This window comes from Equus quagga, chromosome 12 (assembly GCF_021613505.1).
Source record: "Equus quagga isolate Etosha38 chromosome 12, UCLA_HA_Equagga_1.0, whole genome shotgun sequence".
Lineage (NCBI taxonomy): Eukaryota > Metazoa > Chordata > Mammalia > Perissodactyla > Equidae > Equus > Equus quagga.
Genome location: NC_060278.1, coordinates 14,833,960 through 14,861,109, shown reverse-complemented (window position 1 = coordinate 14,861,109; position 27,150 = coordinate 14,833,960). Strand labels below are relative to the sequence as shown.

The following is a 27,150-nucleotide window of genomic DNA, read 5'->3' as shown; positions in this document are numbered from 1 at the left end:
GACTCATTAATAGATTAGAAACGTGTAAGTAAATGAAGATCATGTGAAAATTTTGGATTTTTTTTCATTGTTTTTACATATAGTATGTGAATATTCAGTAGATAAGCCTATTGCTTACGTTAACTTTTATCCAGGGTATTTATAACCACTGACCTTAAAAAGACTCCACAACGCATTATTTCTACTGATGTTTTTAAACGTAGATTGCTGCAATTGAAGAGGACATTAGTCAGTGGTTATTTGTTACTCATGGAAGCAAATACCAATGGAAAGGCCAACAGACCTTTCAACAGAACGCAAGCAGATTTCAGTCGCTTGCTAACAAAATGATTCTTTCTTAATTCAAAAAGAACATCCATATATCCCTTAGCTGTTCACCAGCTGGTCAGTCAGAGCTAGAGACTGAATGTTTTTGTCACCCCAAATTTGTATGTTAGATCCTAACTAAGACAGTCAGCTGCTTTGGTTACCCAGTTAAATGGCCCACTGCTTTTAGCCATGTTTCTGTAAGCAGCCTTTGAAACAGAAATATTGGCCTCAAGTCTTGATTTCTGATAACCTTACTTTTGGTGATTACTGGTTTTTCTAACTAGAGGGGAGCAGTCGAGTGTAGCAATGCTTTTACACTCCAGGTAGCCTTCAGAGAGGTCTACTGGGAAGAATGGTGGAGGGGAGTTGGTGCTGAACCTGATACATATATTTTTGTAGAGGAATTGCCCTCCCCTACTGCAGATTGTCTTGGTAGGTTTGGCTGTCACCATGGCTTTCTTTTACATCCTCCACAGGTGGCCCAAGCAGAGCCAATCATAGTCTTCTCCAGCATTTGATGCCGACCATGGGAGGACTTCTCTTTCTTCTGTATTACAAGTTGTAAGGATGCAAGCTAGATTTGGGGCTTTTGGAGGCCACCTTTCCCAACATGGGGAGAGAGATTATCTGAGAAAGAAGCTCACACACACAGGGCCTCAGAACTAAAGAAAGAGGAAGAAACAGAATGGGGCCTGCTCTGTTTAAATCCTGGATCCCACTTTGCCTAAGCCAGTAAAATTCTCTTTTTGTCATTTGCTACTGAAAAAGTCCTAATTTTTACAGGAACTCAGGAGAAAACTGTTTTCATGATGTATCCTGTGTCACTGACGGATCACAGTAACGGGGACAAGTCTCACTTTCTCAACTATTGCTCTGGAAAATCTTGAGTTATTTCCAGACTGAAAAGCTTCCTGAGTGTGCAATATTTTTATATGTGAATGAAGCAATGAAGTGGAAACCCATTCTCCCTAGCTTTTAAATAGCCTTTGAATGGAGGCTTTCCAGCTTCATGCTATTCTTTCCCATGCAACTTTTTTCTTTCTTATAATTTCCAATTTGGGCATAACAATACCATATTTTAAAACATCTTCTAGGGCAAGAATTTCCAACTGATGTGTTGCAGTTTAAAAGATTGTCTATAGTTATCACATGGGCAAGTTTGGTAGACAGACCACTCCTATGAGAGGTCTGAGAACTCCTATTTGTGCACGTTTTTTCTAAAGTAACTGACATGAAAAGTCCAACTAATATTATCTGGATTTGTGGTGAGGAAGAATCTGTTAATTTTTATATTAAAAAGAGATTTTAAAAGAATAAAATAAATGATAATATCCACTGGTGGTATAGGTGTGAAGAGCTAGATATTCATTGCTATCAGTATGCAATTATGCAGAGCATTTTGGCAATTAAAAGCTTTATAATGTTTCTATTATTTACCAAAACGTTCCACTTCTAGAAATATAAGGAAATAAAGATAGATATGCACAATGTTTTATTTATAAGGTTTTTCATCTCATTATTGTTTATAATAATAAATACTTGAAACCATCTGAATGTCAAATATTAGGAATTGGTGAAATATAGTACATTCACTCTTATAATGGGAAACACTATGGAAAAATTAATCCTGTGAATGAATAATGAGTGATAAAGAGAAGTGTTTATGATTCATTAATAACCAAAGTAGATATTAAGAAATATGTATTTTAGAATGCTATTTTAAAAATATATCCAATTTTGTGTGTATTAATGTACCTATATCTATTTCTTAATCTATAAAAATATCTATATCTGTGTATATATGTATTCATATATATGAGAAAAGAAATATGTGGATGACTACACACTAAAATGATTAGAGTAATTATCTCCAGATGGTGAGATGAAAATTTTTTTTTGTTATTTTTTACTAGTATTTATTTCATAATTTTTCTACATTAAGCATGCATTACATTTCTAAGAAGAAAAATATGTATTTCTAAAGGATCTTCTTATTTGAACAGGTTGAGAGATACTGCTCTAGGGTGTGCCATAAACAAGTGATTTCTTGAGTTAATAAACAGCAAATGTAGTTCTGGAGCACACGGTAGATTATGATTGTGCTAATCTGAAACTCTTTCTTATATTGATTACATAAATTCTTTAGAAAGCATTTGGCAAAGAAAGTACCTAAGGCGACATTTCATAGTAGAGGGTCTAGCAGGCATTAAAAATAGCAAGGCATTCCAAAGAGAGTTCAGATTGTAGATTGTGGTAGTAGGCTTCCTTGTCAGCACAAATTTTGTGAAATTGTATTCAGTACTATGCATTCCCTCCCCTTCTGTGCTCTGTTCTCTATCCCAGAGAACTACACTTCCCAGGCTCCATTGCTCTCTGGCTTCCTGGATAGGGTTGGCTAATGGAAGGCATTGGCCAAAGACCTGAGGACAAGAAAAGGAAACAAGCCTTCCTCTTCTCTCTCTCTCTCTCTCTCTCTTTTTGCACTGAGCTTCTAACTGCATCTTATCTGTGACTCAGCATGCCCCAAATAAGTGGGTCCTCCACCAAGTATGCCTGCCAAACTCCGTCTTCCAGCAACTCAACATCTGTGACTACCTCTGTTTGATTCTCTAGTTTGAGGGGTGAAAACATCTTCCTGCACATACTAATCTGTAGGATGCTTCACCATTTCCTTGGTGATTTCTCCTCTCTTCCATAAACTTTGTAACCAATTCCCTATATAAAAGTTTCTCTCTTTGAAATATGTTAGAATAGTTTGTATTTTCTAGCTTGACCCTCTCTGATATAAGTGCTCATACCCCAAAAAGCACAAGTCTTTTGAAGATGTTAACTTGTAAAACAATAAAAAGTTTTGAGTGAGCACCAGTCAGTTTAAATTTCTCCTCCTTCTATAGACTTATTAAAAACTTATCCTCTACTTAAGAAAGACCAAACAAATTTTTAAAAAACACAAAATGAAAACTTCGATTTATGATATAATACTCTAGAGCAATTAAAACAGTTTTCTGTGATGAATAATTTACTCATAGTCCACTGAGAGTTATTTTATATTGAATGGTAAAGAACTCTCTGAGAAAGAGGGTTTGAAAAACAAGAGGGAGCCAGCCTTGTGAGTATCTGGAGTAAGAAAGTTCTCAGTAGAGGGAACAAGCTAATGAAAAGTCTCAAAGGTAGGGCTTTAGTATATGAATTTTGGAGGAACACATTCAGTCCACAGCAGAGAGTGTTAAAGTGTGGAATAACATAACCTCATCTGAAAATTTAAAAGATCTTTCTGGCTACTATATGGAACAGGAATAGGGGCTAGTGGGTAGGAGGAGGCCAAAAGTAGAAGTAAAACAGGGAGACAAGTTAGAAGATGGTTTCCAGGAGTCCAGAGCAGAGAAGATATGGCTTGGATTAAAGTGAAGTTTAAGGGGGGCTGGCCTTGTGGTGTAGTGGTTAAGTTCACTTACTCTGCTTGGGTGGCCCAGGGTTCACTGGTTCGAATCCTGGGCACAGACCTACACACGGCTCATCAAGCCATGCTGTGGTGGCAACCCACAAAGAAGAACTAGAAGTGCTTACAATTAGGATATACAAGTATGTGCTGGGGCTTTGGGGAGAAAAAAGAAAAAGTGGAGACTAAGGGTAAACTGGAAAGCAATTTCTGCAAATAGTGAACAATACTTAAATATTCACTGGGATAGTAAGATTACTTTCTAAATACAGCATGCTTTAATTTTATCAGTATATTAACGAAGGGCATCATATAAAGCTAAAGCAGTCAAAGAGGACTTGTACAGTTGGTGAGATCAAAGTAAAATTCAATTGTAATTTTCCTATTACTTTTTATCTTAAAAATCCGAACAATTTAGATTTACCCCAGCCTGCGAAGTACACAAAGTCGCCTGCATAAAGAAGGCAACTGTTTTATAGGGCCTGGGAAGCCTGATAGTAAATGAATAGTATTCAGAATAATAAAATGTTCACATAGGCATCAGTATCCTTTGATTCAATGGCTCAGGAAATTATAGAACAATGCTAATGCACACTTTATTTTCTGGGTCGGTTTCTTTCTGTCTTTCTGTTATCTACCCATATATAAAATTAAAAGCGCTCCTCAAAATGGTGCTGGTCACTTTTTTATCCACATTACCAAAAGAGCCCTTAGTGAATCAAATTAATTTCCCATTAAATTATTTAGTTCCGGTAGTTCTAGCTTCTGGTTTGTTCTAATATTTAATGCTAACTCAAGCGAGTTCATTAATGTCTATGTAAAGAGGTAAAGTTTAGCACAGAACAAGAGAATTTCAGTAAAAATGACTTTGTTGTTAGTGCTGTCAAGCCAAGTCTGGGTTCTAGCAACCCTGTGGACAGCAGAGTGTAACCCAGCCCAGTCTTTTGGTGCTGTCCTCTCATCTTCCAGTGCTGTATCAGACGATGCTCTGGTGCTATTTAGAGGCTTTTCATGGCTTCTGAATGGTTTCAAAAGTAGGTGGCCAGGTCCTTCTTCCTGGTCTTTCTGTGTCTGGAATCTGCGCTGAAACCTGTTCACCATGGGTGCCCCTGCTGGTATTGGAAATACCGGTGGCAGAGCTTCCAGCATCACAGCAACTCGCAGCTGCCACAGTTTGACAACCAGCAGATGGGCAGTGTGGTTCCTGCCTGGGAATCCAACCTGGGCCCCAGTGCTGAGAGCACCAGATCTTAACCACCAGACCACCAAGGCTGTCTAAAAATGACCAATATCCTTTTATTACTCCAGACTCATTTTTTAAAAGACACACAAAAGAAGTGAATAGCTAACTTTTATAATTAATGCTTTTCATAACATTTTTTTGTAATTTATAGAAATTTCTAATTGCTCATGAAAAAAAAAATGAGCTACTTCTTACAACTTCCCTCAGTGATAACAGATGAATTAATATGTCTCAATGGGCTTCTAGAAGCCTATTGTTCTTATTTCAGAACAGTTGGCCTACCATGTTGAAATGTTTCTGTCTTAGAGTTAGGAGTTTTTAGACCTAAATAATTTCTGCTAAAATCTATGGAATTTTTCACGTAAACTTTCCATTCAGGAAGTCATTATTGTGGCCCAGTGCTTATGAGTTTTGTTTTAATGTGATATTTAGGAAGATAGTAAGAGCAGAGAAAAAAAAACAACTGAGAATCATTTCAGATGGTTACTATATGCCATACGCTCTTTCAAGTCTTTTGCATATATTGATGGATCTAATCCTCACACCGTCCAATGAGGCGAGTACTGACGTTATCTACATTTTAACAGATGAGGAAAATGAGACAGAGAAATTTTCAGGAACTTGTCCAAGGTCATAGAGCTAAGAGGTGGCGGGCCTGGATGTCCCCACATCCACTGGCTCCAGTCTGTGCTTTTAAATTGCCGTGCTTTCCTGCCTCTCAGAAATAAATGGTTATTTTTATGGCATATTTTATTTTCAATACTTTTATTATTCAAAATTTTTTTACCAATAGTTATTGAAAGCTAGTTCTTTAAATATGCTTTGCATATTTTGTGTTGTACAAATTGTAGTTTTCATATAATTTGGTTTGAATTGCAAATTTTGCAAAAAATAACAGCAACAAAAATGGTATAATGGTTATTTAATTAGTCAGATGTGTCCCCAAATGTGTAGTGTGTGTGAGGTGCTGTGGGGGATGCTATATGTGTTTGTTTTACCTGTGATTGCCTATATGACATAGCATTTAGTCCTTCTGTTCTACTTCTTTTGATGACTAACTTTTGAACGAGCAGTTCAAGGGGAAGAGCCACCAAGACTACATCTTTCTCAAACTGATTGAGGCCTCCTTGGTCAGTGTTAGAATCCTCTCGCGTTTGTCTTTAGCCTTACAGCTGTCCTGTTAGAAGAGTTGGACCTTTCGGGGGCTGCCCTCTCTAGGCTAATGCAGGAGGAAATTCTGTTTATTCCCTGTGATGCTCCCAGACCCCTGAACTCCAGAATAAGAAGTTTAGCAAAGAAGGAAAAGAGCCTCACCCCAATTCAGCCTTGTTTCTTAAATGTAGAATGACCGTGGGCCCTCTGGGGCGTGGCGCCGAGGCACACTGCCTCAGCAATGGCCGGGTACTTTGAGAGACCCCAGAAAGGACATTTGATACACCAGTCAGCAGCTAGCCTCACCACCCACATATAATCATGGGATAATGATGAGTGATTGAATCATGAAGCAATGAAATATGGTGCACAAACAGTTCCCTGGAATAGAGGAAACGCATTTTAGATTTATAGACAATCAGGGCACTAGGTTACCATTTAGTGCCATGAAGTAATAACTTACAAAATGAAAACCGGTATTAATGATTTGCCCAAAAGGCTCTGGTTATTACCACGAGATGCTACCACCTAGATGAGGACCTGGCCCATTTCGTAATTGTCACTTGTGCAGCAGAAATTCTTCCAGGCATACGTTGAGTAAAAAGAGAAATGAGAGAAAATGTTAACTTTCAAAAGGGAAAACAATATTCAAAAAAGTTTAATATATACTTATATTTACAAAAATATGTATTCAAAAATTAAATAGCTACTAGTTGGAACAGCATATCCTTAAGGCAATTTACACATCAGACTATTTTGTTTTATCAGTTCTCTTTATTACTAATACTCAATTTAAAAATGCACTTTTACGATCTTATGTTATTATGAAGGCTGAGAAGCCCTATCAGTGTTCCAGCTGTAATTTTATTTCTTTTTTAAAAGCACATTTTAACTGCTGTTCCAAACTAACAGGATCTCTTTCATTCCTATTTATGCGGAACTTCATGGTCATTGTTTTCACAAGCAGTGGCACACTGCTATCAAGGGCAGCTTTTGAGAATAATACTAGATTGTGTTTAAGGCAGGAAACAATAATATATGCAAATATCCCCATGCATAAAAGGTAGAGAGATGTGTGTAGGCATTGTTGAGCATACTCAGCAAATTTCTGCCCTCTAAGCAGACTTGCAGAAGACCTAGTTTATCCTCAAAATTGAGCATTTCATACTATTTTAAGCAGAAGTATGGAAAGCAATGTACTGTGGCAGCAGTTCTCGACGTGTCACACACTGGTCCCTTGCAATCATTTTAAGAGGTGACAACAAGTAATATGCGATAACAATAGTTAAAATGAACCAAAATATTTTTTAGTGATTTCTTCCCTTTTTGAGAATAAATTCAAGCTTCTCCCTATATAACGTCAGTGTCTCCTATTTTAATCTGATAGGTCCTATTGAATAAAAGAGAAAGGTAAGGTTGCATCTGGCGTGCCAGGCATTTTGCCAGGCGGTTTGCGTGACACTCAGGACCCTGCGCCAGGCTGCACCTCAGAGAGTGTGTCAAACACACAAATAACATCATCACATAGTAAGCATCACGGGCTTATGTTAACAGCTTAGCAAAGGTGGGTGTGTAGAACTTGACAACAAAGAGATACTTTGACAGCGCAGGTAGAAAATAACTATACTGAGATGTGCTCTATATCTTCTATTGTAGATAATAGAAGGGTGAACCATAGGATGTTAAGAATACTGCTATAAGTTGCTATTCAATGATAAATTTAGGCGGGATGGGAAGACACCACGTGAAATGCAAAGGTCAACCCTCGAGAGAAGGAGCTAGTCTAATTTGACCTTCAAAATAGACTTTCCCTTTAGAATCTAATAGAAGCAGGAAAAGAAAAGTGACCTCAAGTTGAACAGTTATGCTGCTAAAAATTAAAATCAAGTCACAGTTTTAAGACAGAGACGTGGGAATTTGCAAAAGAAGATATTTCTTACACCTGCCTACAAATGGGCTAGGTGCAAAGTCACCTTGAGAAAGAACCAAAAATCAGCTTTGCTTGGAAGTCTGGGTCCCAAGCTGAATATGACTTCTCAGAAAAAAAAAAAAAAATTTAACATATTCAGTTAAAGCAACTTTTCTTCTGCATTTTTATTTCATGAAATCTGTCGGTCTCTATTTTCCTTGTAGATTCTGGCTCAAATGCTTTGCTTAGGAATCCCCTTCCTGTCATAAAATAAAATATTCTTATTTGTTTCAGTTATTATATAATTTTTATTCGTAGATTTAACTAATTAATCCACTTGTAATTTATCTTGCATGTATATGGTGAGAGGTTAGATGCTCATGATTTTTTCCAAGTAGCAAGCCAGTTCTTCTAACACCATTGATTCAATACTGTGTCCTCCCGCTGTTTATTTGACATGCTTTCATCGTCATACTTAAATTTGTATATGCATTTGCAAATTTTCTACAGCCGTGTGAAAGAATGATTGCTTCTCAGTTGGAAACAAAGATGGATAGATGCATAGAGAGATGATAGAAATGCAGAGATAAATCATAATCCTCTACGTCATTACTCACTCTTACCTACTTAGTCATTTTAGAAAAAAGACATTTTAAATTCCTCCAGCATAATTATAAAAGTCTCAGCTTGTGTTTTTATTTTTATCAATCTCAGCTCTTTATATTTCAAAGCCATCTTGTTGAACGCGTAAAGATCCAAGACAGTTATATCTGTTGGGGGAATTATAACTTGTATCAATATTAAATATCCCTCTTTATACTTTTCCTCAGATCCCATTCTCTGTTAATAATATGGACGTTCTTACCATCTTTTAAACACTTTCCTTAGTACCTTACCCGTTCCCTTATTTTTACTATTCCATGATACTTAGCATTAATTATGCAAGTTATAAACAGCATATTATGTAAACAGCTGGATAATTTTTTCCCCATAATCTGAGCTTCTGTAATCAGTTCAGTCCTTTCACGTGTATTGTGGTTACTGTTTCATCGTAATATAGACCTATTTTTGTATGTTTTCTATTTGTCTTTTTTCCTGTTTTGTTCTTTTCCCCTTCACCTCTGTCTTTACTTGGGTGGATTGGATATCCTTCCTTCCAGCTTATTCCCAGTATTTATAAGTTTTAATTGCTATGCCTCTTTTTCTAAGTAGATGCTTAATTTTTGGTAAATCCATTTAAACGCTTTATCCATTATCACTGAAAATTAGTTGCATACTTCTAACCTACCCACCCCTCAAATTAAAGAAGAGCTTTGGCATGATTTTATTGACTTCACTCATCCTCTCAAACAACTCTATGACGTATTAAAATTGGCTAGAACGTTAGAATTGGTGTGTAAATAATTCATTTACTTTCTTGGCAATCATATTCTTAAAAATGCCTTAGACCTCCCAGTATATAATTATCAAGTAAAACTGTATGTTTTAAAGTTACCTTCACTCACTGCTCTTTATTAATTCCTATCCAGCCCGCTGCACTCAATCCTTTCTGTTTGATGTGTGTGCTGGTCTGCTAGAGCTGCCATAACACAATACCACAGACTGGGCAGCTCAAACAACAGAAATTTATTTTCTCACGGTTCTGGATCTCTAGATCAAGGTGGTGGCAGGTTTGATTTCTTCTGAGTCTTCTCTCCTGTGCTTGGAGTGGGTGGCCTTCTCACCATGTCCTCATGTGGTCTTAGTCTTTCCTCTGTGTGCACGCATTCCTCTTATGTCTTCCTGTGTTCAAATTTCCTCTTCTTATGAGGACACCAGGAAGATTGATTAGGCCCCACCATAAGGGCCTTGTTTTAATTTAATCACCTCTGTAAAAGCCCTATCTCCAAATATAGTCACATTTTAAAGTACTGGGGTTTAGGGTCCAACATGTGAACTTGGGGGATGGAGACACATTCAGCCCATAACAACATGTTTGGCTCATATACATTTCAGAAATAGTGCATATGTGGTAAGCTGTTTGAGTTCCTGATTGACTGAAACAAACATCATGTACCCATACTGGAAAGATAGTTTGATTAGGTATGAACTTCTAGGTTCAAAATTATTTTTCTTTAAGTAATTGAAGGCATTGTTGCACTGTACCCTAACATCCATTGTCTATCAGCCTTGTAGAAGACAGATGTCTGTCTGATCATTTCTCCTTCGGATTTTTACATATCGTACTTTTCTCTTGGGAAGTGGGTAAAATATTCTTTTTCCTGGTAAAATATCCCTGGAGTTCATAAATTCCTGTGGAAATTTGATGAGACCTCATCATTTTTCACCTAAGGGAAATTTTCATCTGTAATTTGTTTGATTATCTCCTTCTAAAAACCTATTAGTCATCTGTGGAAGCTTCTGGATCTATCGTTAATATCCCCTAACATATATTCTCAAAATGTTTATCTCTTGGTTCTCTGACACTGTGGTCTTGGGAGGACGACTTGGTTCAGTTTTACACTTCACTTTCTGGAATTTAATCTGTATTGATTCTGCCATTCAGGTCATCTCTGGGAGTTTTATTTTAACAATCATGCTAACTTCCAAGAACTCTGAATGTTTCTTTTCCATATTAGTCTATTCTATTTGTTAGAAATGAAGGACCCTCCAGTCTCTCAAGGGAATTAATTATATTTCTTTATTTATTTTCCCATTTGTTCTATTAGCAATAGTCCTCATGGTGTTCAATACTCTGTTCAATTTAATGTCTCTCTTTTAGTATTTTCCTCAACTGTCTGGTTATTTACTATAGGTTTTCCATTTCTATATGTGGATGAGTCTAGATGGAATAATATTACTATATGTATTTTGTTATTGCCTCTGACCAAGTATGAAATTTCATTCCCTTTACAGAGAATGTAATTCTAATTCAAGGTCTCTGGTTTTATGTTGCTCTGGTATAAGGGAGGAGCTGTGTTTTCTAGTGGGCTTACACTTATGATGTGTTGGTCGCTTGTTTATTTGTTGAAAGAGGTACCAGGGACACCACCTCACTTCTCTGGTCTCAGTGCCACTCGTGGAAACTCCGGTGTCAGATCTCCCACTTCAGCAATATTTACTCAACCCTGTGTGTCCCCAAGTATGAATGCTAGAATCAGCAACTCCTAACACAAGGGATTGACCTGGCTTTTTATGGCATTCTTTAATTAATTACTAGCTAGTGACACATGTACTGCTTCTTCTTTGTGTTTTCCATTTCTTTGACTTATTCCAGAATTCTGCTGGTAATGGTCAGTTTTTTTCTTGGTCTTTTCTTTCACCTGTAGGTGTTTGCAAGTTCCTGAGTTTTGTTGACGTACTTTCATCAGACAGTTTCCATTTGGTTATAAACTTCCAGGAAGTCTTTACTATTTTTGTATGTTGGTAGCTGTGCTCCTGATTTTCCAGTGCCTCTGTGAATTTACTTAGGTATTTTTCCTGTCTTTGAGGTGGAACATTTTTGAGGAGTATAGGTAAACATGTGTTTTCAATAAGCCATTAGAACCAGAAACCATTTTTCCAAATATTTACCATTTTGCAGAACACACTGAAAGAAAAGTAAATCAACTCGTGATTCTATTTTTTTCTATTTCCTGTTTTACTGTCTAAATTTTCCTTCCCTTTGAGGCATTTTGAAGGTGGTCTGGATGGTGATATTATTAGTTGGGAGAAAAAAACTAGCAGGCTAACATCGAGTGCTACACAGGTCATTCTGCTATTAAGACACATTTTGTTGGTGCTTTATTTCTGATTACTCCTAAATAGTCTATGTCTTTCAAAGAATGTAAGGTTAATGTTGTAGAGCTAAATACAAAGCAGCCATTTCCATTTCCACGTGCATAGTAGCTGTAATTTTTTCTCAGCCCTTCCTCCGCTGGTACAGCCAGTGATGTTTATTGCAGACCCAGTGATGTTCAGGAAAGGCAATTGACTGGTACGCAGGAAACCTGTGTCCTGACCCAGCTTTCTAAGTGACTAGTGACCAGAGACTTACGAAGTTTCTAAAGCTCTCTGGTTCTCATTCTCCTTATTTACAAGGACACTGGCACTGCTTTTGTAAAAAATCTGAAAAACCTGAAATTGCACCCTGAAATCATTTTTTAAATCCTACAAAAGCGTGTCAGCTACTCATGATGAAATGGCCCAGTTATTCTCATCAACATGGCTCATCCTATTACATTAACTCTTTTTTCAGAATAGATGATGTATGATATGAAATAGCAAACACATGAATAATAGTAAAAAGGAAATGTCCTTAGTGTTGATACTAACTTTGTATGCATTATTTTCATTTAAAGCTAATAACAGATCTATCAGGTAGGTATTAATATGTCTTCCATTTAGTAGAGGAGAAATTGAAGTTAGAAGAGATTAAATAATTTAGCCCAAGACACCCACTATGTGCACCCCACTTCTTCAGTGCCCTTTCTTCCTTCGGGAAGAAAGGCCCCAGGCCATGGTCCTCATAAAGCTTTGTTTCATTTTCTCTTGCTATTCTGTCTCATGTGAATTTAATTGGTTCCCCGGCCAGATGAGCCCACATTAGGTAGAGGAAAAGTCCTCCTCCCTACAACACCATAGCTTGTTTCTAACTCGGTGACATGGAAACCCAGAAAGCTGTGGTAATGTTTTTGTGTCAATTATTTGTAAACATAGTGATTAAAGCATTAGCTCTTGTTGGGACCTGAATAATCCTGACTTTTATAAGTAGTTAAATTGCTTTTTCAAATAAAATGATGAATTTCCTAAAGTAGAAATTGCACAGTGAGAAATACGAGATTCTTCCTCTGCTTCCATCATTGACTAGCGAGTCACTTGATCTCTAGTCCTCTGTCAAGTTTTTGACTAGAAAATTAACGAGATCCTTTCCAACGCTAAAGTTTCTAATCTTTAACTTTTCCATTCTTTCATTCTTCAGCAACTGAGTACCTATTGTATACCTGGCAGTGTTAGATGCCTAGAGGCATCCATGAGTAAACAAAAAAGACCAACTCCCTGCCCTCACAGAATTTGTGTTATAATAGGGGAACAGACAGTAAACAGGAAATGTGGTGAATGAGCAAGTTGAGTAGTCTTTTTAAAGATTATGTAACAAAGTAGAGCAAAGTAAGAGGATTGGTGGGGCTGGGTGTGGTCAAAGCAGGTCCGTTAATAATGTAAGCTTTGAGCCAACACTTCAAGGAGGTGAGGTGGTGAGCCATTGGGGCCAGGATGAATGAACATTTCAGATAAGAGAAAAAACAGTGCAAAGCCCCAAGCTGGGGGTGTCCCTGGTGTTCAGGAGGATTGGCAAGGGAGCTTTGTGGTTATAGCACAGGGAGGGAGAGAATAGTAAGACATGGAGGAAAGGGGGAGAGGAGAGAGATCTTGAAGAAACTTTTATACCATTGTAAGGACATTCTTATTACCTCTGCTGTGGAGCCCAATTCTAGAAAATTCCTATTACTAACTGAATTCTTAAATGCTTCCTTTGATAGCTTAATGTACCTGGTACTTTTATAATTCTTGCCTCTGATCAGGCAAAGACGCTTGGTCTCTTAAGAGGGAGTTGGGGAAAGTAGTTGATATTGGCAAAGTTAGAGATGATGTGCCACCTGACTTTTTTAAATGTCCAAATTAGAAATAGAAAGTGTGATGGAAAGAGGGAAGGGAGGAAAGAGAGAGTGAATAAATGTGTTTAGAGGACCAAGTGACTATTTGAATAATTGTTTTAATTGGCATTGAAATGGATGATACATTTGTGTTTTTCCAACGAAATAGGCAATTGAGTAAATCAAAGCAAAGAAGGAAAGTTCCATCGTAGCTCCATCATTCTGTTCTGTGTATATTTTGGATTTTCTTAAATAACTTTTTAAATTAGTGGACTTTATTTTTTTGAACAGTTTTAGGTTTACAGAAAAATTGAGCAGAATGTACAGACAGTTCCCATATAGCACCTCATATTCCCCCTCCAAGTTTCCACCGTTATTAATATCTTGCACTACTGTGGCACATTTGTTGCAATTGAGCTCATATTAACATTTTATTATTAACTAAACTCCATGGTTTACATTAGAGTTCCCTCTTTCCATCAGTTGTCACAAACGTGTAATGACACGTATCCATAGTATCATATAGAATAGCTTCACTGCCCTAAAAATCCCCTGTGCTCAACTATTCATCCCTGCCTACCTCCCCATACCCCAGGCAACCACTGATTCTTTTTAGTGTGTCTATAGTTTAGCCTTTTCCAGAAATTCATATGGTTAGAATCATTCTTGAACCCTTATTTATTGCACCATGTTGGTATGGTGAGCAGGGTCAGGGGCCTGCCCTGCTCAGCAGGGCCCCACCCAGATGCCTGGTGCCTGACCCCATACCACCCAGGCCCCTACCTCTCTAGGGAGGCTCCAAGAGCCTTGACCCTCTGCTCACTCCCAGACTAACCATTCCCTAGCCCCAGAAATACCACCTGCAAAAGGTCGCAGCCTACTGATGAGGGACAAGAAAGAATGAAGAGGGGGCCTCTACAAGAACCAAGGCCCCTGCCAGCCTTGTTTATCTCCCAGTCCCCAGGGCAGAACTGGATCTGAAGCCCAGACAGAGCTACTAAGGCTGGACCTGGGCCTCTTATCCATTTGCCTTTGTTTCCCTGTCCCTCTGTGTGGGCCACTCCTGTCCGTCTGTTGGTCTATTCCTGGGAAGCTCATCACTACAAACCCTGGCATCTTCTCAGTCTGTACATACTGTTATCCATTAACTGATCTCTTATTTTAAAAAAATGCAAAACTCAAGGTCACCTAGCTTTTCTCCTTTTTCATCTTCTAGAAGTTTTATAGTCTTATAGCTTGAAATTTTCAGATTGGCTTCTTTCACTTAGAAATATACACTTAAATTTCCTCATGTCTTTTTGTGGCTTGATAGCTCATTTTTCTTTTATCACTGAATAAGATTCCCTTGTATGGATGTACCAGTTTGTTCATCCATTCACCTATTGAAGAACCTCTTGGTTGCTTCCAAGTTTTGACAACGATAAATAAAGCTGCTATAAACATTCATGTCCAGGTTTTTGTGTAGATAGAAGTTTTTGACTTCTTTAGGTAAATAACAAGGGGCATAATTGCTGGATCATATGGTAAGAGTATGTTTGGTTTTGTGAGAAACTGCAAAATTGTCTTTTAAAGTGGCTGTATCATTTCACGTTCCCACCAGCAACCATAAAGAGGTCCTATTGCTCCTCGCGAGCATTTGGTGTTTTCAGTGATTTGGATTTTAGCCATTCCCCGATAACACATGATGTTAAGCATTGTATCCTATGCTTATTTGCCATCTGTATTGTTTCTTTGGCAATGTATCTGTTCAGATATTTTGTCCGTTATTTAATTGGGTTGCTTCTTTTCTTGTTTTTGAGATTTAAAAGTTCTTTGTATATTTTGGATACAAGTTCTTTATCAGATAAGTGTTTCAAAATATCTTCTCCAGTCTCTGAGTTGTCTTTTAATTGTCATAACACTGTCTTTCTTGGAGCAGAAATTTTTAATTTCAATGAAGCCCAACTTACAATTTTTTCATTCAAGGCTCATGATTTTGGTTTTGTATCTAAAAAAGGTAACTGCAAAATCCAAAGTGACCTAGATTTTCTCCTGTGTGATCTTCTAGAAATTTTATAGTTTTGCAGCTGACATTTAGGTCTATGAACCATTTTGAGTTAATTTTGGGGAAACATGAAAGCTCTGTGTCTAGAATCTTTTTTCTGCATGTCGATCTAGTTGTTCCAGTACCATTTATTAAAAAGACTAAGCTTCCTCATTAAATTGCCTTTGTTCCTTTATCAAAGATCAGTTGACTATATTTATGTGAGTCTGTTTCCAGGCTCTCTACTCAGTTCCATTTATCAATTTGTCTATTCTTTCACCCATACCGCTCTGCCTTCGGTTTACTGTAGCTTACAAAATGTCTTAGAGTCAGGTAGTGTCGGTCCTCTGACTTTGTTCCCCTTCAATATTGTGTTGCCTATTCTGACTCTGTTGTCTTTCCTCATCAATCTTAGAATGATTTTGTCAACCTTGAAATAACTTGCAGAGATTTTGACTTGGATTGAATTGAATCTATACATCAAGTTGGGAAGAATTTATACCTTGAACATATTGAGTCTTCCTCGTGGAATATCATGCATTTATGTAGATCTTTGATTATTTTCCATCAGTTTTGTGGTGTTCTTTCTATAGATCATGTACTTCTTGGTTACATGCATACACATATAGTTCTTTTTTCAGTGCTAATATAAATAATATTCCATTTTTAATTTCAAATCCAATTGTTCATTGCCGGAATATAGGAAAATAGTTGACTTTTGTATATTATTAACTTTTTATCCTGTGTCCTCGTTATAAATCACTTATTACTTTCTGGAAGTCTTTTCTTTGTTGATTTTTTGGGATTTTCTACATAGACAATCATGTCACTTGCAAGCAAAGACATTTCTATTTCTTCACAATCAGTATTCTTTTAATTTCCTTTTCTTCTCTTATTGCATTAGCTACAACTACCAGTACAATATTGAATTGAAGCAGTGAGAGCAGACATCCTTCTTGTTCCTCATCTTAGCAGGAAAGTATCTAGTTTCTCACCATTAAGAATGAGGTTAGCTATAGGTTCTTTGTAAATGTTCTTTATCAAGTTGAGGCAGTTCCCTTCCTATTCCTAGTTTCCTAAGAGTTGTTATAATGAATGAATGTTGGATTTTGTTATATAGATTTTCCACCTCTATCAATAAAATTATATGGTTTTCCCTCTATATCCTGCTGATATGAAAGATTACATTAATTGATTTTCCAATGTTTGCCAACGTAGCATACCTGGAATAAATCCCACCTGGTGGCCATGTATAACTCTTTTTATACATTATTAGATTCAATTTGCTAATATTTTGTTGAGATTTTTTGCATCTATCTTCATGCAAGATATTGGTCAGTAGTTATCCTTTCTAAAATGTCTTATCTGGTTTTGATATTAAGGTAAAGTTGGCCTTATAGAAAAAATTTGGAAATGTTTCCTTTGCTTCAATTTTCTGGATGTAACTGTAGAGAATTGGTGTAATTTCTTCCTCAAATATGTGGTAGAATTTACCAGTGAACCCATCTGGGCCTGGTTCTTTCTGTTTTTGAAGGTTATTAATATTTGATTCAATTTCATTGATACGTGTAGGCCTATTAAGATTACCTGTTTCTCCTTGTGTGAGTTTTGGTAGATGTACCTTTCAAGAAATTGGTCAATTTCATCTAGATTGTCAAATTTGTGGGCATACAGTTGTTAATAATAATCCTTTAGTATCCTTTCAAGTAATCAATAGTGATGACTCCTTTTTCATTTCTGATGTTTACATTTGTGTCTTCTCTCTTTCTTTCCCTAGCTAACCTGGTTAGAAGTTTAGCAATTGTTTTTTCAAAGAATCAGCTTAGATTATTTATTTTAGATCTTTCTTGCTTTCTATTAAATGCACTTAATTTCATAAAATTTCTAAGTACTGCTTCACTGCATCCCACAAATTTGGATCAGTTGTATTTTTATTTTCATCTAGTTGGAAATATTTTTAATTTCTCGTGTGACTTCTTTAATCCATGTGTTATTGAGTAGTATATTGTATACTCTCCAAGTATTTTGAGGTTTTCCAGCTATTTTGCTGTTATTGATTCCCACTTAAAATCTGTTGTGATCTGAGAGCATATATTATATGATTTCTATTCTTTTAAACTCACTACAATGTATTTTATGGCCCAGAATGTCATCAATCTTGTTGCATGTTCCCTGTGAGTTTGAGAAGAATGTGTATTCTGCTGTTGCTGGATGAAGCATTCTATAAATGCAAATTAGATCTAGTTGATTGATGCTGTTTAATTCAGCTATGCCCTTACTGGTTTTCTGCCTCCCGATCTGTCAATTAGTTATGGAAGGATGTTGAAGTCTCCAACTGTGAGAGTAGATTCATCTATTTCTCCTAAAGTCTACCAATTTTTGCCTCAAAATATTTGATGTTCTGTTGTTAGGTGTACACATTCAGGATTGCTATGTCTTCTTAGACAATTGAGCACTTTCTCATTATCTAGTACCCTCTTTGTCCCTGATAATTTCCCTTTCTCTGAAGTCTTCTGTGTCCAAAACTATATATCTTTTCCAGCTTTCTTTTCATTAATATTAGCAAGGTATATATTTCTCCATCTCTTTACTTTTAGTCTATCTGTGCCTTTACATTTAATGTGGGTTTGTTTTAGACAACATATAGTTGGGTGTTGTTTTTTAATCCACTCTGACAATCTCTGTCTTTTAATTCGTGTATTTAGAAAATTGACATTTTTTAAAGTGATTATTCATAGTTGGATCAATATCTAACATATTTGTTACTGTTTTACATATGTTGACCTTGCTCTTTCTCTTTTTTTTTTGTTCTCCATTCTTTCTTGTCTTTTCTGGGTTCTTTTTGTTTGTTTGTTTGTTTTGTTTTGCTTGCAGTAATATTTGCCCTGAGCTAACATCTGTTGCCAGTCTTCCTCTCTTTTTTTTCCTTTCCTTTCCTCTCCAAAGCCCCAGTATATAGTTGTATATCCTAGTGGTAAGTCATTCTAGTTCTTCCATGTGAGCTGCCACCACAGCCCAGCCACTGACAGATGGGTGGTGGGGTTCTGCAACAGGGAGGCAAACTCAGGCCACCGAAGTGGTGAGTGCTGAAATTTAACCACTAGGCCGTAGGGCTGGCTTGCCTTTTTTGTTTTAACCGAACATTTTATGATTCCTTTTTTCTCCTCTCCTAACATGTCGATTATACTTCTTTTTAAACGTTTTTTATTGTTGACCCATGAGTTTGCAATATGCATTTACAAATAAATAATCCAAGTCCGCTTTCAAGTAACACTGTACCACTTCACGAATAGGGCTAGTAACTTACAAGACAGTATTCTCAATTCCTCCTTCCCATCTCTTATTACAGGCTGCCATTCATTTCACTTACCCAAAAACTAAAATCACTGAATACGTTAATGTTATTATTATTTTGAAAAAACTGTTATCTGTTAGATCAGTTATTAGTAAGAAAAAAAGAAGGATTTTATTTACCTTCATTTATTCCTTCTCCAACATTCTTCTTTTCATTATGTATATTTGATTTTCTGACTGATACTATTTATCTTCTCTGAAGAACTTCTTTCGATTTATTTTCAAGGCAGGTCGACTAACAAAAACTTTCTTCAATGTTTGTTTGTCTGAGAAAATCTTTATTTCTCGATAATTTTTCTGGATACAGACTTCCAGGTTGGAGTTCTTGAATATTCTGTTCCATTTTGTTAAGCTTTTGTTTTCTTTTTATTTCAGATTTGAAAATTTCTATGGACATATCTTCAAGATCAATGATTTTTTTGTCTACTGTGTGCAATCTGTTGGAGCCTATCAAAAGCATGCTTCATTTCCGTTAGAGTGTTTTTCATTTCCAGCATTTCCTTTTGATTCTCTTTTAGAGTTTCCATCTCTCTGTTTACGTTGTCCATCTGTTCTTACATGTTGTCCACTTTTTCCATTAGAGCCCTTAGCTTGTTAATCATACTTGTATTAAATTTACTGTCTGATAATTCCAACATCTCTACCTTATCTATATCTGGTGCTGATGCTTGCACTGTCTCTTCAAAGTGTGTGTTTTGTCTTTTAGTATGCCTTGTAACTTTTTCCACAGCCTGACATGATGTACTAGCTGGAAGGATTTGGGCTTTTAGTATGAGGTCTTATGTTTATCTGGCTTTAGGTTAGGCTGTATTTACTCTTTGCTGTAACTCTAGGTATCAGAGGCTATAATTTCCTCTGTTATCTTTTTTGTATGTGCATCTTCCCCATTGTCTTTGTCTTTCCAGAGAAATTTCTTCCTAAATAAGGTCTAAAACATGCTGTTCTTTCAGTTGTATTTCCCTATTATGCCACAGAAGCCTTATTTTTGTGTTGGGAAGTTGTAGGGTGAGAGAAAACTTTCAGTAGGCTTATGGTTAGTTCTGTCTTTTAGTGATTCATTTATGCCCCTGTGTTGTATCCTTCACAGTTACCTCTTGGTTTCTTTTTTCTTTTCCCTCCTTAGATAAGTCAGAACGGCTAGAGGTGGCTGGAATTGGTTATTTCCCTTCCCCCACTTGGAAAGCTATCAGGGACTGGAGTTAGGTACTTTCTTTCCTCCAATTTGATTGGGCTGTGGTAAACCCTAGTAAATTAGGCTTTCTTTAAATAGTTTGTCTTGAGGGCAGGTCTTGCTAAGAAGAACAGAATGCTCTGGTTATGTTTCAAAATAGCTGCTTTTCACCTCCTGCCAATAATTTGACAGAATTTTTCTCTTACTTTCACTGTGAGAACCTGCTGGGCTCCTGAAAGTCAAACTCAGAAAAGTGTTGGATCCCCCCAAGAAGTTTAACTTTCAAACTTGTCCACAATAAGGCTCCAACAGTTCATCAGCTACACTTCACCACTAGTTTCTACAGGGGTTCCTATCACTGGGCTTCTGCTCTGGTAAATTGTGGTTCTCAGAGTCCACTGATCTCTCTCTCCAAGTTTGGAAGTTGCTGTCATTATTGCCCTATGACCTCAATTCTCTGATAGATCTAAGAAAAGTTCTTGACTTTCAATTCATTCAGCTTTTTTCCTGTCCTGAGGACCAGAAATGGTCCTCCACTACATGCCATAGTGGAGACTGAAAGTCTGTGCTTTATATGTGTAGTGAATTGCTTAATCTCTCTCTACATCTCTAATTCCAGATCTGTACAGGGCAGTCAATAATCTTACCCTATGCCCACATAGGGAGTAGGGTTCATATAACATAATATATGTGAATATGCTAAATTTTTATTAATGTGGGCAACATTGTAGCTATGTCTATCCTTTGTTAAATTAATTTAAAATCTATAAGCTTTTGTTTGAGGGAAATTTCCTTTTCCATTAGTTTTGACTTTTTCTTTCTTCTTATATAAAATTTGAGTGTTTTCAAATGAAACCATGAAAACCTGTGCTTAGTAAGGATTAATTGTAGGTCAGTTCATTGCTTTGCACTCTCAGGGGTGATTAAAGAGCAGACTCCTAGCAGAACAGGTTAGAGTATCTGAGGGCAAAGTAAAGCCAATGTTTCCACCCACTGATACATTTCACACAGTAACTTTAATGAGATAGATACATATGAAGTGGGTAAAGTATTTCTGATATCCAGAAGTGTCCATTCAGATTCTCTAAATAAGTGCTAGTCATTTGCCTTCAGTGATGTGGGTACCTGGAGATTCTGACCAGCTGCAGAAGAGGAACTTGAGGAAAAGCTACTAATCAAGTTCTTTCTATTTTTTACCTGGACAGCCTAGATACACGGATATTATTGAACTAGCTGGCTTCTAATATTCATCCAATTCTGGGATTTAATCGTTAACAATCATATTTTCAACTACCTCTTCATGTCTGTTGTTGAATGTTTGCTTCCAAAGGAATGTTCATTCTAAATAAATGCTGAAGAGTTGCTTCCTCAAAAGACTTGACATAGATTTAACTGGATAATATTATTTATAATATTTATATTTAGATAATATTTTATTCTATGTTTTTTTTCTGCCCAATCCCCAGCACATAGTTGTATATCCTCATGGTAGGTCATTCTAGATCTTCCATGTGGATGCCTCTACAGCATGGCTTGATGAGCGGTGCTAGGTCCACACCCATGATCCTAACCAGCAAACCCCAGACCACTGAAGCAGAATGTGCAAACTCAACCAGTTGGCCAGGGTGCTGGCCTCTATTCTGACTATGTTTTGACTTAGCAAGTTCTCTTCAGGTTTTTTCCACCCTACAGCATAAGCTTTGATTATAATATCACCTCTGAATACAAAATAACTGATTATAATATATAAACTTCATTATGATACATAATTACTTATATATTCTTTGAATCTATATTGTTTTTGTGATAAAATAATAGTTTTATAATATATAATATTGATAATTATTAAATTAATGGGTATGCGTTCAACCAAAACTTAGAATATTAAAATAGAAATAGCCAAATTAGTCTTCTAGCAGTTGATTTTTAGAAAGCTATTTCAAATAATAAGCTATAATTGTAGCCTCTAGTGGGTTTCCTATTGGCCATAAATAAAACCCAGCATTAAACGGAGTCCTTAAATGAGCCTCTTAGTTTTTCCTTTAGCTGTTGGGACTATAGAAACACTTGACATAATAAGCAATTGTTCAATTTAATACATTGGTGGTATTATAAATACGTGTTACTATTAAGCAACCTGTGAGCTTGTCAAGACGTTTCATTGAAATTAAGTAGTGAGTTAGGGAGGTTGACCAGAATTCGTTTAGATCGTAGTAGTGTGAAACAATGGTATAAGATAGATTGACATCTGTTGGAGAGTTAATGCTCACGATGGGGGGATGGGCAGGAGACCACATAGAGTTTTGAGAAGTAGAGTAAAAAGAGATTGGAAGGAAAGGGAATTTGGCAAGAGCATGTAGAATTGATTAAAGATTAAAAAGACTGAGAGCAGAGAATAAAATGAAGTATAAAAACAATAAAAATAGATACATTAAAAAAATACATATATGCTAGGATTTCAGGGGGGAAAAACAGGAGATATTGAGATGTGTTTTCATGTAATTTGGTTTTCTGAACCGATTTTGCCAGAAAAAGAATTACAAAATAAATACAAGAAAGCTATCCCCTTTTAAATCTTTGTGATGTAACCTAGGCCTTGTGCAAAAAGGAGAGCTCAATTTAGTTTGATTTTGTAGCATTGGCCCATTATCAAGTTGAATTGGAAGATTCATACCTTTTTACTTTTAATTTTTTTTAAATGGGGAAAATTTGCATGAATTTGAGAACTACACATCCACCAAATCTTGGAGCTGAAGACTATTTGGGATGAGTATTTGCTTCTGTGTGAAACTGGAAACAGTCAACTGACCCAAATTACTTGCATCTTGAATCTTAGCTTATTCCATTTACTGAGAAATCAGTATAAAAAGTGATTTTTGCTTAGGAAATGCCTGTTTTTCCAAATGTTGATGTTAAAATCTCACTTTTCAGGTTTCCAAACTCTGGGAAAGTTTTCTGTTTTTATTTGATCTATCATCTTGATTTGCTTTTGGTGTTTTGTTTATCTTCTGTGAACAGTTGGATTTCTGGCTCAACCTTAGACTTTTTGTAGTGGTGAACATTGGCAGCGCACTTAATTTCTGGGTCTGGGTTCTTTGGTGGTTTTTGGTAGTATTTCTAGAATGTCAATATAATATTATATCTACTAGGACGAGTGGTATTATCCTCTCCATCTGATAGTGTAAATTTTGGATAAGTTTTTATGGGATAAATTATCTGTAGATAAATTTTGCCACTAAGAAAAAAGTGAGAAAGTAAAATTTTTCAGTAGAAGGAAATGTCGTTGGACAAAAAGACTACTACAATAGAGGAAAATTAGTACCTATGTGTTTTCTTTTTTCGGGTCTTCTTTTTCTCACATGAAAAAAGGGTTGTATAAGTGATTGCTGAAGCATATTGTAAGCCATATATATACATGTATATTGCGTCTAGGGCAATGATAACTGTAAAAGTTTGGTGCAGAAAGAGAATATAGAAAAATATCTTTTCTACTTTACCTTTTTTGTTGTTGTTTAAATACAGATTTTTTGAAGAGCACTAGGAAATGATAGTTTTGTTTTGTTTGAATTGTTTTGATTATTTAAAAAATAGTTAGAACTTGGCATGGTGGTTGGTTTCAAAGCTAACTTTATTTCTGTTTCACTTCTTGTTTGTTGAATCTCTTAGTCCTTGCACTTTAAAAAGTCCTGAATATTAGTGTTATTTAATTCAGGAAGATGTTCTCTCTGTCAAAGTGGTAAATATTTTTTGCACATTACTTTGCTTTCTGGAATGACTTCTATACTCTCTTATTCATTTACTATAAGGATTTTCTTTTTCTCCAGTAAGACCTTATTTAAACATGGATAAAGTTCTTTAGCAATGAAAAATTCTGGTTGTTTACCTCCTCCAGCATTTCAGTTGCTTAAGAAAGTTGTAGTTTTTATTTTTTTTTAAAGATTGGCCCTGAACCGACATCTGTTGCCAATCTTTTTTTGTTTTTCCCTTCTTCTCCCCAAAGCCCCCCAGTACGTAGTTGTATATTCTAGTTGTAGGTCCTTCTAGTTCTGCTATGTGGGACACTGCCTCAGCGTGGCTCGATGAGTGGCACTAGATCCATGCCCAGGATCCAAACTGGCAAAACCCTGGGCCACAGAAGCAGAGCGCCTAAACTTAACCACTTGGCCACGGGGTTGGCCCCACAAGTTAGTTTTGACTATGTCCAATTTGATACACAGAAATTGATATAAGAAAACCAAACAAAGATCTAATTAACCAAATAAAACATAACATCCACAGGCTCACTGTATAACCACAGTTTGTACATATAGAAAATATTATACTCAAGATTTTGAGCTGTCACACTGCCAGACTCTATTCTTTCAATAACAACCTGGATGCTCACATACCTCTAACATCCAAACCATAAAGAGTTGCTTTTTCTGTGTTTTGGCTTTTCCCCATTATTAGGTGTATATCATTGAGGAATCTGGACTAAACATCCTGGAATGGTCAGTGATTGGCAATAAAAGAACTGGTTGGATGTACGGATATGCGCCTCTCTCCAGTAACAGTCCATTTAAGGTGGCATTTGAAGCTGATTTGAGCGGAAATGAGGACATCTTTATTGCCCTTGATGATATCTCTTTTACCCCAGGATGTGTATTTGGAGGTAAGTGATTTCTTCAGAAAATGGGATGTTCAAGTATTGTTTTTAATATCTAAATATAGAGGAACTTGGAATTGTGAGGAATTGCATTTCTTTCCGGGTCCAGTCCTACTCATACATTGAAGAAAGAGCTGTACATGTTGGAGGAGGTAAAGTTTTTCTGCCCGTGAAACTTTACCATGAAATCTTCATGTCCTCTAGGCAACAAAATAGCTTTGACTAAAGTTCTTTAAAAATCCCAGAGGAAACTTAGTTGCATTAGTGTAGCTTCACTGTCTACTTTATTTCCAAAGATTTGCAATAACTGCACAAGGTAAAGATCCCTCTGGTCGTCTATCATTTTCCAGACTGTCTTTTCCATCCATGTTAGCTTTTCCCCTTCCCTGGGCCATTTCCCTTCTACTAACTGTTTCTACTCTACAATCTAGAATTCTTATTCTATTGCATAAAGAAAACAAAAGCCTTATCATTAACTCCTTTTCTAAGAAATCATCCTCTTAACTGAAATCTGAATTTCTACAGCCTAAGATGCTTCCACTTAAGTGACTACTTATTCCCTTATAAAGTTTTCAAATTTTCAATGTTAGATAGTAGGGTCATTGTCTTTCTAGTTACTCGATGCGTCTTTCAAAATTTTGTTCTTAGAACCTTATTCAGGGGCTGGCCCAGTGGCGCAGTGGTTAAGTTCTCACGTTCCGCTTCTCGGTGGCCCGGGGTGTGCCGGTTCGGATCTGGGTGCAGACATGGCACTGCTTCGCACGCCATGCTGGGGTAAGCGTCCCACATATAAAGTGGAGGAAGATGGGCACGGATGTTAGCTCAGGGCCAGGCTTCCTCAGCAAAAAAGAGGAGGACTGGCAGTAGTTAGCTCAGGGCTAATCTTCCTCCAAAAAATAAAAAAGGAACCTTATTCAAAAATGTCTTCTCTTTTAAGGCCACACACCTGGGTTCTTGTTCTGCTGATGGTTTTCCTCTGGATCAAACTGTGAGCAATCTCACCTTCCAGGTGATTCATCCTTTGCAAACATTGACCTCTTCAATGTTGTCACCTTCATAAATATGCTTCCTCCTTAACCAACTCCCATGAATACATTCTAGACCTTATCATCCTCTCTGAAAATTTAGGGTTGAAAATCTCATCTAGGGGCCGGACCTGTGGCATAGTGGTTAAGTTCGTCTGCTCCGCTTTGGTGGCCTGGGATTTGCCGGTTCGGCTCCTGGGCACAGACCTACATACTGCTCATCAAGCCATGCTGTGACGGCATTCCACATACAAAACAGAGGAATATTGGCACAGATGTTAGCTCAGTGACAATCTTCCTCAAGCAAAAAGAGGAAGATTTGCAACAGATGTTTGCTCAGGACCAATCTTCTTCACCAAAAAAAAAAAAAAACAAAAGAAAAGAAAGAAAGAAAAATCTCATCTAATACTTGTATCCTCTACTTCTTGATCAGTCCTCCTAAACCTGTTTTCCAACATAATTAAAAAGATAAAATATAATTCTGGATTCCCAATGCTTCCTGCTTTTTTCCATACAACTAGCTTTTAATACTTTTTTCCTAGTAAACTGAGATTTAATGATCTAACATCTCAATTTTATTCCCAATCAGCACTTTGAATTCTATTATGTCTTATTTTTTCATTTTAACATAAATTTGAGTCCTAAATATGTGCCATGCACTCTACTAAGTACTTTGAATGTAGTAACACATTTATTTATCAGACTATCCCTGAGAATAGATACGAGTATCCACTGTTCAGTCATAATGGCTTTATCAATCTTTGAAGTTGAGTTACTATAACCATCTGTATTTTCCAAACTGCTTCTGGTCATGCTCATTGGGACTACTAAAAATTTTAGTTTATCACCTTAGCTAGGCCCTCAAGGGTTCTAATCACATGTGTTTCTGTTTCCTGGCACTGCTTTCCTATAACAATCCTCAAATCCTCCAGCGGCCCCTTAAAATGTTCTTCACCCAGCCGTCGTTCTTCTATCATTTGAATAGTAAATAGAGCCATTTGGAACAAACTCCCTTAGCTTTCTCTTTTCCCTCTCCAAATGTGCCTGTACCTGCAACAGATCACTTTTTGTCACCATTTGCCTCCAGAAAAAACCCTACCTCTTTCCAAAAGTAAATGTCTGTTCTTGCTCATTTCCCATTTCCTTTCTCAACTTCTCTCAGTTATTGTTCCATCAAAGTCTTCTCTGTGCTCTATCTTCAATTTCTTTCCTTTCACTACTCATTCTTAGCTCTTGTCACACACACACACACACACACACACACACGC

General features: G+C 36.7%; 1 protein-coding gene across 1 annotated transcript in view; it reads left to right on the top strand.

Moving 5' to 3' along the window:
* MALRD1 (MAM and LDL receptor class A domain containing 1) overlaps positions 1-27,150 on the top strand; it is a 640,183-nt gene that overhangs the window by 475,354 nt on the left and 137,679 nt on the right. The window contains exon 33 of the mRNA XM_046679849.1: positions 24,662-24,863. Coding sequence (XP_046535805.1) covers positions 24,662-24,863 — 202 coding nt within the window. The remainder of the gene's footprint in view (positions 1-24,661; positions 24,864-27,150) is intronic.